This window comes from Chenopodium album, chromosome 11, assembly GCF_948465745.1.
Source record: "Chenopodium album chromosome 11, dcCheAlbu1.1, whole genome shotgun sequence".
NCBI lineage: Eukaryota > Viridiplantae > Streptophyta > Magnoliopsida > Caryophyllales > Amaranthaceae > Chenopodium > Chenopodium album.
Window position 1 is genome coordinate 34528395 of NC_137844.1, and position 14224 is coordinate 34542618.

At 37.0% G+C, this 14224-nt stretch overlaps 1 protein-coding gene and 1 non-coding gene across 2 annotated transcripts; both read right to left on the reverse strand.

Moving 5' to 3' along the window:
• Positions 1–243: 243 nt before the first annotated feature.
• LOC145568806 (mitochondrial import inner membrane translocase subunit Tim9) lies at positions 244–4808 on the reverse strand. The gene is made up of 2 exons (XM_081628205.1): positions 4581–4808; positions 244–772 (listed from the first exon to the last, which is right to left on the reverse strand). The coding sequence occupies exons 1-2, from the start codon at positions 4673–4675 to the stop codon at positions 586–588; spliced, it is 282 nt and encodes a 93-aa protein (XP_081484331.1). The 5' UTR covers positions 4676–4808; the 3' UTR covers positions 244–585.
• Positions 4809–8083: 3275 nt separating this feature from the next.
• Positions 8084–8190, reverse strand: LOC145569700 (small nucleolar RNA R71). The gene has a single exon (XR_014096250.1). It is a non-coding gene; the product is annotated as a small nucleolar RNA R71 (small nucleolar RNA).
• Between the last annotated feature and the right edge of the window lie 6034 nt (positions 8191–14224).

Here is a 14224-nt window from a genome sequence, read left to right on the forward strand (position 1 = left end):
CGACCCAGATTACAATCAAGATTTTAACACTGAAGAATAATAGGTGTATTTTTTTTAGGAATAGTGCACAACAAAGAAGTTAGGAATTATGCGCACAATTTAGGTTATGGCTTCTTTTGCTTCATTTCAAAAGCAATTTCTGTTTGTTTTCACTGTTAATGACATTTAATTAAGTTAAAGCAACTAAATACGACCAGCAGCCAGCTCAAAGAGAATAAGAACACATGGTCGTAGGGGCTCATATAGATCGATAACCATCACAATGCAATTAATGCCCAGAGACCTACAAAGGTTTTAGGAGAAAGATGTCTAGAAATTTAAGCAGAGATTTTTAAGCCAAGGCTAAACTTTCAGCTGTAATCACAGTTTCTGAATCAAGTCATCCTATCGTCAGTATGAAAATACCCCAAAATTGCATTTGACCTGCATACACAGATGCATCATCCTCCTCGATATATGAGGAACAATCCAGCTTATAACTTTATCAGAGGTCCAACAAAGGCAAAATTCCCCGCTAATACTGGAAGATACTAAAAACAATCAATGGCTATGGACTTGGCATCAGTTATGCACAAGCGCATATGCTTAATCTTGGGTAGGAGCGCCCTGGTTAAGCTCTGCAAATCTCAGACCCACACGCATAGAGTGCTTCAGAAATTTCTCAGCGCACCTCCGGACGCATGTCTCCTCCTGCTTGTCAAGAGTTTTACGTCGGAAGGAGTCAACGCAGTCAGTGAAGCATCTCTCCACCAGAGAATTGTACATCCTTAGACTGAATCAATTTCAATAATTTTTAAATTTATCAGTAATCCATCCAAAGAAAAATACAGTGAAGTTTTCTGAGAACAAATTTTGGAGAAAACATAAAAGGTCAAGGAAATTAAATTCGACTATTGTAAATCAATTCAAAAGTTCAAGTCACACAAGATATAATAACTAATATTTAAAAATCTGTGAAAAAAATAAATAAATCAGTAGAGAAACACTTTACAAAGATGTCATTTTGATAATAACACCTTGTAAAATACCATTGTTGCATACTTGCATGGCTTAGAGAAGACTTGGTTTTACTGTGTGCAATTAAAAAACTAAAAAGATGGCACATAAAATGCTAGGAACTAAATGCATTACAGTGTATGAGTTCCAATTCCATATTAACTCAGTATAATAATCCTTGTATTAATAAGGTACATGATGCATAGTGCATAGCACTGTCCAGGGCATCCCAGGCCATATAGCAAATCTATGTCATATAAATCATTTTGTCAAGCGTGCATATAAATAGAGGAATTTTCCGAGTTTATAGAGAGAACTATAGAAAGATAAAGTGTGGGAACATAGTAATAGATAGTGGATAAAGAGAGAAATGTAAGCAAAAGCGGGTAGAGAGAATTTTACATAAAAGGAAATGCGAAGTATTGTGATACATCCAATTAAGAAACCATGTAAATATTTATGGGATAGAAAAGGCCTAAAAGTGTCGTGAGATACTGAAAAAAGATAACAATTGCTATTAAAATGGGACAAAGGGACTACGTTTTCCATTATTGATGCCTTAATAGATTTACAATGTTAATTAAACATTGCATTAAAAATGAATCCTTCAATGCATTTCTAGCACACAAAAATAATTTTATATCACTCACAATACAGTTCATAGTTTTTTGCAATTACCACATGCTAACATTTTATAACTTGGCCAGATTGAAAATCAACCAAACAACTACAGCACTGAACAACTTAGGTTATCTTGGGGAAAGTCAGATACTTAAGTTAAAGGGCACTCTTGACACCTGCAATAAAATAAACATTTATATAGGATAGGAGCATTTTACCATCAAAAAGTTCCTGCCTGACTAAAAGTATATGTATGTTCTAGTTGTTTAACTTGTGATCAATTTGGTTTTAAGGCATTATTTTGTAAACAATCTTAGACGCAGTAAGACTTTGTATCTACTTTCAATATTAACCTCGCAGTAGCAAAGATTTAAATTAATAGAAAGCAAACATAGGATGCAAAAGGTATCAAAATCAGAAACCTGGAGTTTGGATTGGAATTCCACCTTATTATAACTTGTTAGATTATGAATCTTATCACTAAAACAAATGAATTCAGAACTAATTATTTGATTCCATGTTTTTGGTTGCCTTGTATTTTAATGTATGCCTTCTTATGCTGTGATTCCTTTTTTTTTTTTTTTTTTTTTTTTTAAAAAAAAAAAGAAAAGAAACATAAGACGAGAAATTCAATTGGACACCAAATTTTTGAGCAAATGAGAGGATGGAGATATCTGGAGGAAACGAGGATCCCAAGATGTGGCAGTAGAGTTGTTGACGCACACAGATACTTTCGAATTGGGCAGGAAAATCTTAATGAAGAGTGGTGGGTCTGAATAGTAGAGGAAAGTGGTGCACAGAAGTTCAAGGATTGATGGGGGATAGATCCAACTGCCCTGAATTTAGTCATCAAGAAAAAGCCAGTTCTAGAAAATGAAGGTAAAGATATTTTCATCAAAGAGAAATAAGGGATTCAAATTATACAAGACAAGCTAAATAAAGGCCAGCTCATTTATGAATAGTCAGGTAAGGTAAATAATTGGGTTGACTATTCTGAAGTCAAAAGTCCTTTTAAGCCAAGCAATGCTGCTCAACTCATATCTACCCAGCCCATGTTCAAATTAATGCACCACTGTGTTACAACACAACCCACTTTGTCACTCCACCTCAGTAACCAACAGCCCAATTACGATTAATGAGTTTGGGCCTAGTCTAACTATCCTATTTCTAAGCCCTCAGCCCTCACCAAATTAATCAACCCTCATTTCTCAACTGGTAAAAGTGTAAAACCCCATCTCATAACTCCACCTATCAACAATATCCAACTCTTTTCACCACAACATGAAGACATTCTCCAAACTTATCCACTCCACATTTTAATGAGACAAAAGCCATGTCTGAATTCACTCACTAAGACCACTTTTCCCAACCCATTTTTTAGAAATTCAAAATTTCTAATCCTAGGTCCTTAGTTGCCATCTCTCAAAATCTTATCAGCCCACTCAGAATCAAATTCTACCAGCTTTTCTAATTCAAAAGGCCCCAACACCAAAACAAACCCCCACTTCATGTCATCATCCCACAAAAACCTCCAAGATTATTTCACCATAGCTGTGCCACCAGTGGGCGTACATAGACTCATCACTAAATGCCAGTGGAAGCCTGGCATTAATTTTCAGAATGAAACTGACCATCATTGTTGAGGCCAGGGATTTAGCACCAATTACCATCCACCTTGAAAAGGTGGAAGTTTAGGCAGCTGGTAATTTAATGAATTAGCCTAAGGGGGAGGGGTAGTGTAGGCAGTGCATAATTAGTTGTTAGAATCAGCTTAGAGAAGAGGCCAGACATTTAATTAGACTAAGAAGTGTTGTATAATGAGAAATGCTGAATATCAGTGATAAAGAACTCACAGAAAATAATTTTGAGAGTTTTCTTTAGTTTTAGTTTACACTTTATGTGAGAACAAATCTCGAAAGCTTGTATTATATTCCAGCTTTTAATGCAAACATCCACCTTATTCTTCCTTTAAAATTTTGCGCAATTTTTTCTCATACTGGGGAGGGAGGAGGGAGGCATGAGATATCATTACTTTGAGCAGGGAGTAATTCCAAGAGCTGGATACAAGGTTCAGGAGGTTGGTAAGAAGGGATTTCATACAAAAATAATCTCAAATTGAACAATTACATAAATTTTTCATTCCATTCCTTAAATCCAAAATGTAGTAAACCAAAAAACAATGCTACACCAACATCTTTTATATCATATACACAACTATACAAGACTTACAAGCCCGCAACCAAAAATCTTCCAACTTGTAATATACTAAATTACCATTCTGAAAATAAACCCTTGTCACTTAATCCCAATTATTTCCAGCAAATTGATATTTGTGCAAAGAATTTTTATTATTTCTAACATACTACGCACAATAGAAGCAGATCATTCCTTTCCTCTTCCTCACCCTCTTAATTGATCTAATAAAAATTGAGCATTATCGCATTAGAATCCTAAGGGAAAGAGAAGCTCGAAGTGGCGTGAGCAGAATGCAGTCGTATATTCAAGGCTCACTACAACAACCATTGATCTAACAACCAAATTCAATGCTCAAATACTTTTAAACACAAGTACGCTTTCCAAGCAAGACAACCCCAAAGCATTAGAATCCTCTAATACTTCCTATTCTAGTTGCACAACTAAACACTCGAATCATCAGATTCCTTGACAAAATCTCTATCAATTCGATACCAAATATACCATTTCAAAGTCCTAATTAAGAACTCAGAAAACCACAGATGCCTAATTCAGCATCACAAAGCCGAAAAAAGTCAAATACATTAGATTAAAAAGGATCTACAACTGTTCAAATCCCCAAAATCTTCACAAATTAGAAGCAATCAAAAACCTCAAACTTGTACTATGAATAAATTCAATTAAAAGGCAAAATCAAATCGATTTTTCTGAAAACAAGAAAATGTATGAAATCTAAATTGATTGACAAATAAAGATGAGAGAGAGAGGACCTGTCGCGAATCTGGAGCTGGTCGATCATGGCGGCCATTTTCATCTTATCTTCTTCAGGAAGATTATCGAGGTCTCCGAGCATGTTCTTGTCCATTTTTGCAGAGTTGCCGGCTACAATTCTCTCTCTGTCTAAAACCTTTGTTGAATGTTGTGCCTCTCTTTTTCGTGTTTCTATCACCACAGTTTAAACCCTAAATTGCAATGGAGTATTGGACCCTTTGATTCTTCTTCACGAAATTTTAAGCGGTTGCATTAACATTTAACACTTCACATTTGACGATAACACCCTCTCTCTTAAAAAAAAAAATGTTTGTTATGGATCGTTTTTTGTTTCGAGGATTGTTAATTTTCAAATGCACTGTGTATTCCTAACGTTTGTAAAAGAAAAAAAAAAATGCACTACATATCTCGATTATTGACTTATCAAACAAAAATCATGTCCATACACTGACTCCTTTATAATACTTTATATTTATGCAGTAAAACCGCCTAAAAGGAAAAATTACATCAAAATTTGAACACCATCTATTATTCTAAATCCTAAATTTTTGGGTTGATTTATTAACTAAGGGTATGTTCTCTTCAGATTATTTTCAATTCAGTTCATTTCATTTCAATTCTTAATTTCATTCCCTCATAAAGTATTCAGTTTAGTTCAATTCAATTCCAATAAGTTTAGTTTAGTTCAGTCAATCAGAACAGGCCCTTAAGTGTATTTGATAATTAAATGGTTTAGCATTACATTAGCATTACACTATAATAATTTAAAAGAATTTGATGCTTAGGGTCAACCTAACAAAATTATCGTTTGTTACGAGTCTAGGGGTATCTGGTTCATTTTCTTATAAACCTCAAGGGTACACTATGCATTTTTTAAAACCTCAAAGGTACACGTGCATTTGAACGTGCATTTTTTAAATGGCTATTTCACCAAATGGCACTGAGCACTTTAATTATTCAACAAATGTCATCAAGGTTTTCAAAATTCACCAAATGCCACCGATTCAGCGAGTGCCATTAACGACTAACGGCCATCAACTCCGTTAGTCATTAGGATTAAATCAAGACACATGTCATGATATAATTAATTCATTTTAATCATTTATTTTAATTAATAAAGGGTTTTTCTATATAGTAACCCTGTTAATTTCACTTTTCTACGTAGTGCCCCAACATATAGCGTTTTACATACTATAACCCAAATATACATTTTGTTTACATACGGTAACCTTGCCGCTATCTCGCCGTTAAAAATTCCATTAGTGGGGCCCAATCTCCATTTATTAATATTTTTTTATTGATTTGCACATTGAAAAACGTTCCACTTAAGGTTTTTGGGGTTATTTTAGGCCTAAAGGATCCAAAATGAGCTTAGATTTGGCAAAAAAATAACTTAAATGCTTCATTTTGCTTATTAAGAAATGTTTTGATTTACGTGTTCACGTTTTAATACGCAAAATGAGGCATTTACATTATTTTTTGTGAAATTTGAGTTTGATTTGGATTCTTAAGGACCAAAATAGCCCCAAAAACCTTAAACCAAACATTTTTCAACGCACAAATCAATAAAAAAATATCAATAAATTGAGAGTGGGCCCCACTGGCGGAATAATGGCAAGGTTATCGTATGGAAACAAAATGTATCTTGGGGTTACAGCGTAGAAAGTGATATATGTTGGGGCACACCGTAGAAAAGCGAAATTAAAGGGGTTATATATAGAAAAACCCATTAGATTTTCGTGACGAAAATTATTCGGGTAAGTTTTGGGGGTTATTTTAACCCTTTATGGGTTCAAATTAAGCTCGGAATTGACAAAAAAAAACGTAAACGTCTCGTTTTGTGTATCAAGAAATATCTCGATTAGCGTATCGTTTTTTTTACCATTAAAATTCACCAGATAAGGTTTTGGGGCTCATTCTAACCCTTTAAGGGTCTAAATTTAAGGTCATATTTGGCAAAAAATTAACGTAAATGCAATTTCCACGCTTAATTTGAATCCATAAAGGGTCAAAATGACCTGAAAAACATATGCCGATCAATTTCATGATGCTCGTATATTCAAGAAGAGGAAAAATAAGTAATGAATGGCCTCTAAAAATTTTAGGCCTTGTGTAGATGCTCAGGCTACACAAGGTAAGGGTTGGGCATGAATACATATAGATATATTGAAGGGTTTGTGTTTGAAGATATTGAAATACCTAAGTTTTTTTTTGAGGGATTGAAATACCTAAGTTAGACCCCACTAACCCCCTAATTCAACAAATACCATTTCAACCTTTGGAAAAAGAAGTCTCAACAAATAGACTGCAAATAAGAATGATGCTCCCAACTAGAATGATACTTCTGCATGAACTTACTATATAAGAAAATTTTTAAATTACCACCCAAAAATGTATCTGATATATGAGTTTTATATGCTATTTTATCCCCCGTCCCACGGTCATTTATATGCATATTTGAGCTCTTCGGAGCTACTTTTAGCACTAATGTGTGACTTCTAGTGTTTTGTAGAGTTGGTATTTGTTTTGTAGGAATTTCCCGGATTTGTCGATGATTCCTATGGTTTTCCGGCCGCTACGAGATATTAGAGCATGTAGCACATTCATGACCGTTGATCATGGCCCAAGACCGTTCGTATTGGTGACTAAGGGCTTGGTTCGTGAAATTGGTCCGAGCAATGGACCAAGAAAGTGTTGGGCCTCGACAATTGGAGCCTAAAGGAATTAGAAGAGAAGCTCAAAGCTTCGGCCAAAGAAAGCCAGGCCCGATCGGGCGGCCATTGGCTCGATCGGGCGACTGCTCAGAAATGAGCACATGAGAAAAAAGGTGATTGGGCGCGGGAATTCCTAGGCGGTTTAGGAGTTGTGTTTTTGGCTAATCTTCGAGCTTAGGATTAATACTCTTTTGTAATCTTTCTTAGCTACGTTTTCATTATTCTCTTTTCATACTCAAAACTTTAGAGAGCTTTTTAGTTGAGGATTATTGTTAAACTCAAGTTTTCCCCTTTAGTGCACTTTCATATCTCCTACTTCCGAGGGTAATACACCTTTGGAACCCCAATCTGATTCAAGTGATTCGCAAGCTTCTTCAGAACCTGAATCAGAGATGACGACACCACCATCTCCTCCACCTCGCAAGCTCATCGATTATTCGCAGTCGTCCCTGGCGGATTTTCTACATCTTACTCCTACTCCAGCTCTTGATGGAGTACAATTCGAGATCAAACCCTAAATTATCACGATGATTGAAAGAAAGAAATTCAGTGGAGCTAAGGGTGAAGACCCTAATCTTCATATTGCAGATTTCTGTCAGTATTGCAATACCATTAGGCAAGCTGGGGTCACACAAGACCAAATCAGGGACATTCTTTTTCCTTTTTCTTTGTGTGGTAAAGCTAAATTGTGGTATAATGGATTGAATAGAACTGCACTTGGTATTACTGACTGGGAAACTCTTGCTTTGAATTTTTATAACAAATATTACCCTGTAAAGATGACAGCTTTATTGAGAAGTGCAATTCAAAACTTTGCCCAAGAGCCAGATGAAATTTTATATGAGGCTTGAGAAAGATTCAAGGATCTGCAGAGAGAGTGCCCCCATCATAATCTAGCACAGTGGCAGTTAATCAAAGCTTTTTACAATGGGATTGGAAATTCATCTAGAACAATTTTAGATTCTGTAGATTTATGAATCTAAATGTAGATGATGCAGGTTAGGTTATCGAAGAGATGGCGATTCACAATTCCCAATACGGGAAATCCTAGAGGCCTTACAAACAAAGGCAAACATAGTGTCGATTCAGTATCCTTTTTGCAAGCTCAATTAACCTCTATTAGCCAAAAATTAGATAATCTTAGTACTACTATTCCTTATACTGTAGCTAATGTTTCTGTTGTCAATAATGCTAATGAAGATTTTTGTGAAAATTGTGGAATTGTAGGACATTGGGAGCAAGATTGTAGGAGTTCTATGGAGCAAGTTAATGCCTTCCAAACCTATAGGCAAAATAACCCACTTATGTTCACACCATATCACTCTTGAGGAGGGCGCCTCACCTAGCATTGAAAGGCAACGAAAGCTACACCTTCAAATGGGGGGAGGTAGTTAAGAAGAAAATCACTAAGTTATTGGATGCGGGAATCGTATTCCCCATCTCTAGCTCTAGATGGGTTTCCCCAGTCCACGTTGTCCCAAAGAAAAGAGGTATGACTGTTGTAGAGAATGATAGAGGTAAGCTCATTCCTACAAGGACGGTCACGGGATGGCGAATGTGTATAGACTATCGACGTCTAAACACATCTACAAAAAAGGATCATTTTTCCCTTCCCTTCATTGATCAAATTCTTGAAAGACTAACAAGGCACAAGTATTATTATTTTATTGATGGATATTCTTGATTTTTCCAAATTCCTATTCACCCGATGACCAAGAGAAAACAACTTTTACTTGTCCATATAAAACTTTTGCCTATAGGAGAATGCCATTTAGGCTTTGCAACGCCCCCACCACTTTCCAACGATGTATGATGAGCATATTTGGAGATATGTTGGAAGAGGAAATGGAGGTGTTCATGGATGATTTTTCGGTAGGTGGTGTTTCATTTGAAGCTTGCCTTGAGGATCTTAAGAAATGTTTGGCTCGATGTGAGAAGGTGAATTTGGTTTTGAATTGAGAGAAATTTCATTTCATGGTTGAGGAGGGCATTGTCCTTGGTCACAAGATCTCTCACAAAGGCATAGAGGTGGAAAAGGCAAATATTAAAGTGATTGAAAAGCTTTCACCTCCGGTTAATGTGAAAGGAGTAAGATCTTTCTTAGGGTATGTCGGGTTCTATAGAAGATTTATCACGGATTTCTCTCTTATTGCAAAACCTCCCAATAATCTTCTTCAAAAAGATGTCGTATTTGTATTTGATGATAGATTCTTGGAGGCTTTTAGCAAGTTTAAAAAAGTTTTGATCTGTACTCCCATTGTCCAAGCCCCGAGGTGAAATTTGCCTTTTGAATTGATGTGCGATGCTAGTGATACGGCCATTGGGGGAGTGCTAGGTCAAAGGGTGGATAAGAAGCTCCATGTCATCTACTACATGTCAAAAACCCTGAATGAAGCTCAAAGGAACTACACAACAACGGCTAAGGAATTCTTTGCAATTGTGTATGCTTTTAAAAATTTCCGTTGTTACTTGTTGGGTTCTAAGACCACTGTCTTTAAGGATCATGCGGCTCTCAAAAACCTCTTTAACAAAAAGGAATCTAAGCCTAGGTTGATCCGTTGGGTGCTCGAGCATCAAACTTTTGATATAGAGATTAGAGATAAAAAAGGAGCGGAAAATGTTGTGGCGGACCATCTTTCTCGCTTAAAAGATTCCCAAATCCAAGATGATGGTTCTCCAATTGAGGATAGGATGCTTGATGACCCCTTGTATGTCATTGATGTGAAGGAGATCCCATGGTTGCCGATTGGTAAATTACCTTGCATGTGGGGAGTGTAGACATCTACTTTTGGCCTCTTGTCCTGATCGAAAGTGCAATGACGACAAATAAAACCATCTTTGTGTTGGATCAACGTGAAGAACACTTATGGATAACTGATTGAATCACAAGAACATAAAAATAAACTAGCCTAACCAAAAACAAATGCATTAAGGTCCAATCAACTAAGCTCAATCATAATTAGGCTTAAGCCCGATCTTAAAACCTAAAAATGACGGATTTAGAGGCGCCTAGGTTAAAAATCAATGTTGCCGCAGAGAAATCTGCGCGCATCTCAATGAGTCGCGCTCGTCTGGCGCGCGCAACTCACAAGGTTGCGTGCAACACCCAGCGCAACTGCTAGTGATGCGCTTGCGGAAGATTCAGAATTTCATAAAAATATGAAATCGAATCTTACCATGATACTACGCGCAAGACTATCAGTTGTGCTGCTCGTAGCAGCGCAACCAATTCACTTGCGCTGAGCTGTCGCGTGCAACCCATTCAGATGTGCGCGACACCTGCCGCGGCAGAATGTTCAAAACCCTAAACGTACCCATTCCCTATAAATAGAGGCTTAATACGAGGCTCAAACAAAGAAAAAATTAACCTAAAACTCTGGCAGAAACTATGTGAACTACCAAACCCTCTTGTCCTAAACACTCACTCCCTTTAATACTTGTTACTACGGTGGAGGTTCCCAAACAAGAAGGAGTCTATAAGTGTTCTAAACGAAGATCTAGTAAAGAGAAGGGGTAAATTCCCGAGCACTTAGATCAATCACCTTTTTGTTCTTGTTTAAAATAACTTTAATTAATTAATTAGTGTTGTTTGATCACTTTAAACGAACCTTTAATTAATTTCACATAGTATCTTGCGTTAAATAAGAATAGAATTGAATAATTAATTGTTGGTTGATCACTTAAGCCAAGGCGAATCTTGTTTATTTTGTTCTATTCACGAATATTGATTAAATAAGAATAACGACTTTTGCAATGTAATTCCTACGTGATTAATGCACGTAAATAAAATCAACTAACTTAGTTTTAGGTACCACGTTGCATATATTGTTTGGTGATGAAGTTGTGAAAAAGGAAGAGCTAGTAGAGGCCGTAACTAGGGTTAGAATAGCGATTCCTCCCTAAAAGGAACGTTATTTTAGTACCCTCGCTCCCGAACTCATTTCTGGTACACGTAGACCAATTTGGGCATGGGTAAACTTACGATTCGTGCTAATTATCCCTTTAACTCTACTTGGGAGAAAGGCATGAACGAAGTTTATGAGTTTTCCTGAAACTCATTGGCGACTCCTACTTGTTTCTTACAAAAAAGTGTGATGATAGGATCATTTCTAATTCAAGGTCCCCCAAACAGTCAGAAATTCAAATCCTAATACACCCTAACAAGTGTAAAGTCCTAGGCTTTTAAAGGGCCATGGGCATTTAAGGAGAAAGATCCCCTACAATGGGAACACCCTCCTTACAGTGGCGACTCCACTAGGGACTTAGAGGTTACAAGATTAATTTTTAGTTATGGTCCAAGGTTTCCAACACTAGGTTACCTATGGGTTGTAACGAGAATTAACTTGGATAATCTCTAGTTAGAGAACAAGACTTGAACGCATAATATCTTCCTTTTTCACAAAAGTAAAAACCAAACAACCAACATTGCATCATGCATAATTATAGCACACTATAAACTTTGGGGATTGGCTCATTGACTAGGGGTTGCCAACAGTAGGCTTCTATCCTGAAATCAATAATAATCATCCCACCCATATCGCCAACAAAATGGTGGGAGGGCTATGTCATGAGTCAACACGTTGAGTGATTGATTTGTGCATCGTTCCTTAAGATATGGTACCTTTGGACACCTAAGCTTACTACCATAGAAATGCATTGTGTGAATCTTGGCTTATTGTATGCTTATGTGATTACATGACTATGTGTGACGTGTTTAGGATAGCTCTTTTCTTTCTTTTAACTTGGTTTAGGTTCCCAATTACGAAGTTGTCCCTTCGTAATTTTGAGTCGTATTCGGGGGGTAGCATAAAAAACAATATCATTAAAAAAAATCGAAAAAAATGAAATACAAAACAAAAAAAAAAACTGCTCGAATTTAAAAAAAATTGCACGAGCAGGTGGTGCGCGCAACTAAATGAGTTGCGCGACCACGTCCAGCGCAAGAACTAGGGATGCGCGCGCCTTCCGTGCGCAACCTGGTTACTTGCTTGCGCTTACTGTTACGAACCTTTTTTATTCTTCGAAGAACAAATTGATTCGTTCAAACAATATCTTTATCAAAGAATTGTTTAAAGGTGGTGTTATCCATTCAAATACATCTTGCGTTTTTCTTCCTTTCTTCTTCTTTCGTCTCCTAAATAAGCGTATCGATTTACTTATCCTTTCATACTTCTTTTAGGGCCGGTTTCCAAGCATGGGAACGAAGACTCCCGGCGCTCGCATTCTACGTTTACCATCAAACAATCCACTTCATTCAAACCAACTTCCGTCAACAACTAATTCTAGTCCAACAACAATGTCAACCACAGAGCAACTTCAAGAAGAGATTGCTCATTTGAGAGAAGAAATGGCTCAAGAAGCCGTGGAGAGAAGAATTAAGAAACTTGAAAAGGCTGAAAAGAAAAATGTCGAAACTTTGGCCTTGCAACAAAAGATGGAACAATTATCCATCAAAGAAAAGTCGTTGGAGAAGCTTGTTCTTCGTTCCACGATGGTGAACAAGTACTTCAACGCAGAAAAGTTTGCTCCTCCCACAGGACTTGCTTTACCGGAAAAGTTCGTAGCTACGGACTTGCAAATATTCAAGGTGACCAATAATCCAAAAAATCATTTAATGTGTTTAACTGGCACCATGGCATTCAAGGGAGTTGATCCTAAGCTTTACGCTTTGACTTTCCCTTTATCTCTAGACCTAGCCGCGAGAGAGTGGTACTATGGGCTAGATGCAAAATTCAAGACAACATGGGAAGATGTAGTTTCGGCTTTCATCACCCAATATGAGAGTAACATAGAGTTCAAATCGACTTTACGTAGGAACTAATGAAAACAAAAGGGAAGTCAAAATTGGGTTAACCTTAAATCCGGATGAGCGATCGATCCTTATAATCGACTCTCAAAGAATTCGAAGACGTGTTCGCTTGGTCATACAAGGACATGCCTGGAATAGATAGGGAAATTGTTAAACATACCATTCCCTTGAACACTATTTCTAAACCAATGAAACAAAAACTTCAACGGATGAAACCTAACGTCGCTTTGAAAATAAAAGAAGAAGTACAAAAGCAACTAGACGCTGGTTTCATTCGCGTATGTAATTACCCAGAATGGGTAGCAAACATTGTCCCAGTCCCTGAAAAGGATGGATGAGTTCGCATGTGTGTCGACTTTAGGGACCTCAGCAAGGCTAGCCCTAAAGACGATTTTCCTCTACCTCATATTGACATATTGGTAGATAACACGGCTGGACATGCGATGTTATCCTTTATGGATGGATACGCAGGTTACAACCAAATACTAATGGCAAAAGAAGATGAAGAAAAGACATGCTTTATCACCCCTTGGGGTACATATTGCTATACAGTCATGCCATTTGGTCTAAAAAATGTCGGAGCTACGTACCTATGAACGGCTACGACTCTCTTGCATGATATGATGCATAAAGAAATAGAAGTGTATGTGGATGATATGATTGTGAAGTCCAAAGAACGAATAGGACACATAAAAGCTTTACGCAAATTCTTCACTCGCATAAAAGAATATAAAATGCGATTGAATCCACAGAAATGCGCCTTCGGAGTGACTTCTGGCAAGTTACTCGGATACGTAGTAAGCACATGTGGTATTGAGATCGATCCCTGCAAAATAAAGGTAATTGTTGATATGCCTCCTCCTCAAATAGAAAAAGAAATTAGGGGGTTCCTTGGCAAACTACAATACATTAGTCTATTTATCAACAAATTGACAATGACTTGTGAGCCAATATTTAAAAAATTGAAAAAGAAGAAAAACATGAATGGGACGATCAATGCCAAAAGGCCTTTGAAAAAATCAAAGATTATCTCAAAAGTCTGCCAGTTTTAGCACCACTAGTACCCAAGCTACCTCTTAGGCTATACATCACAGTCATAGACACGGCCACAGGGGCCATG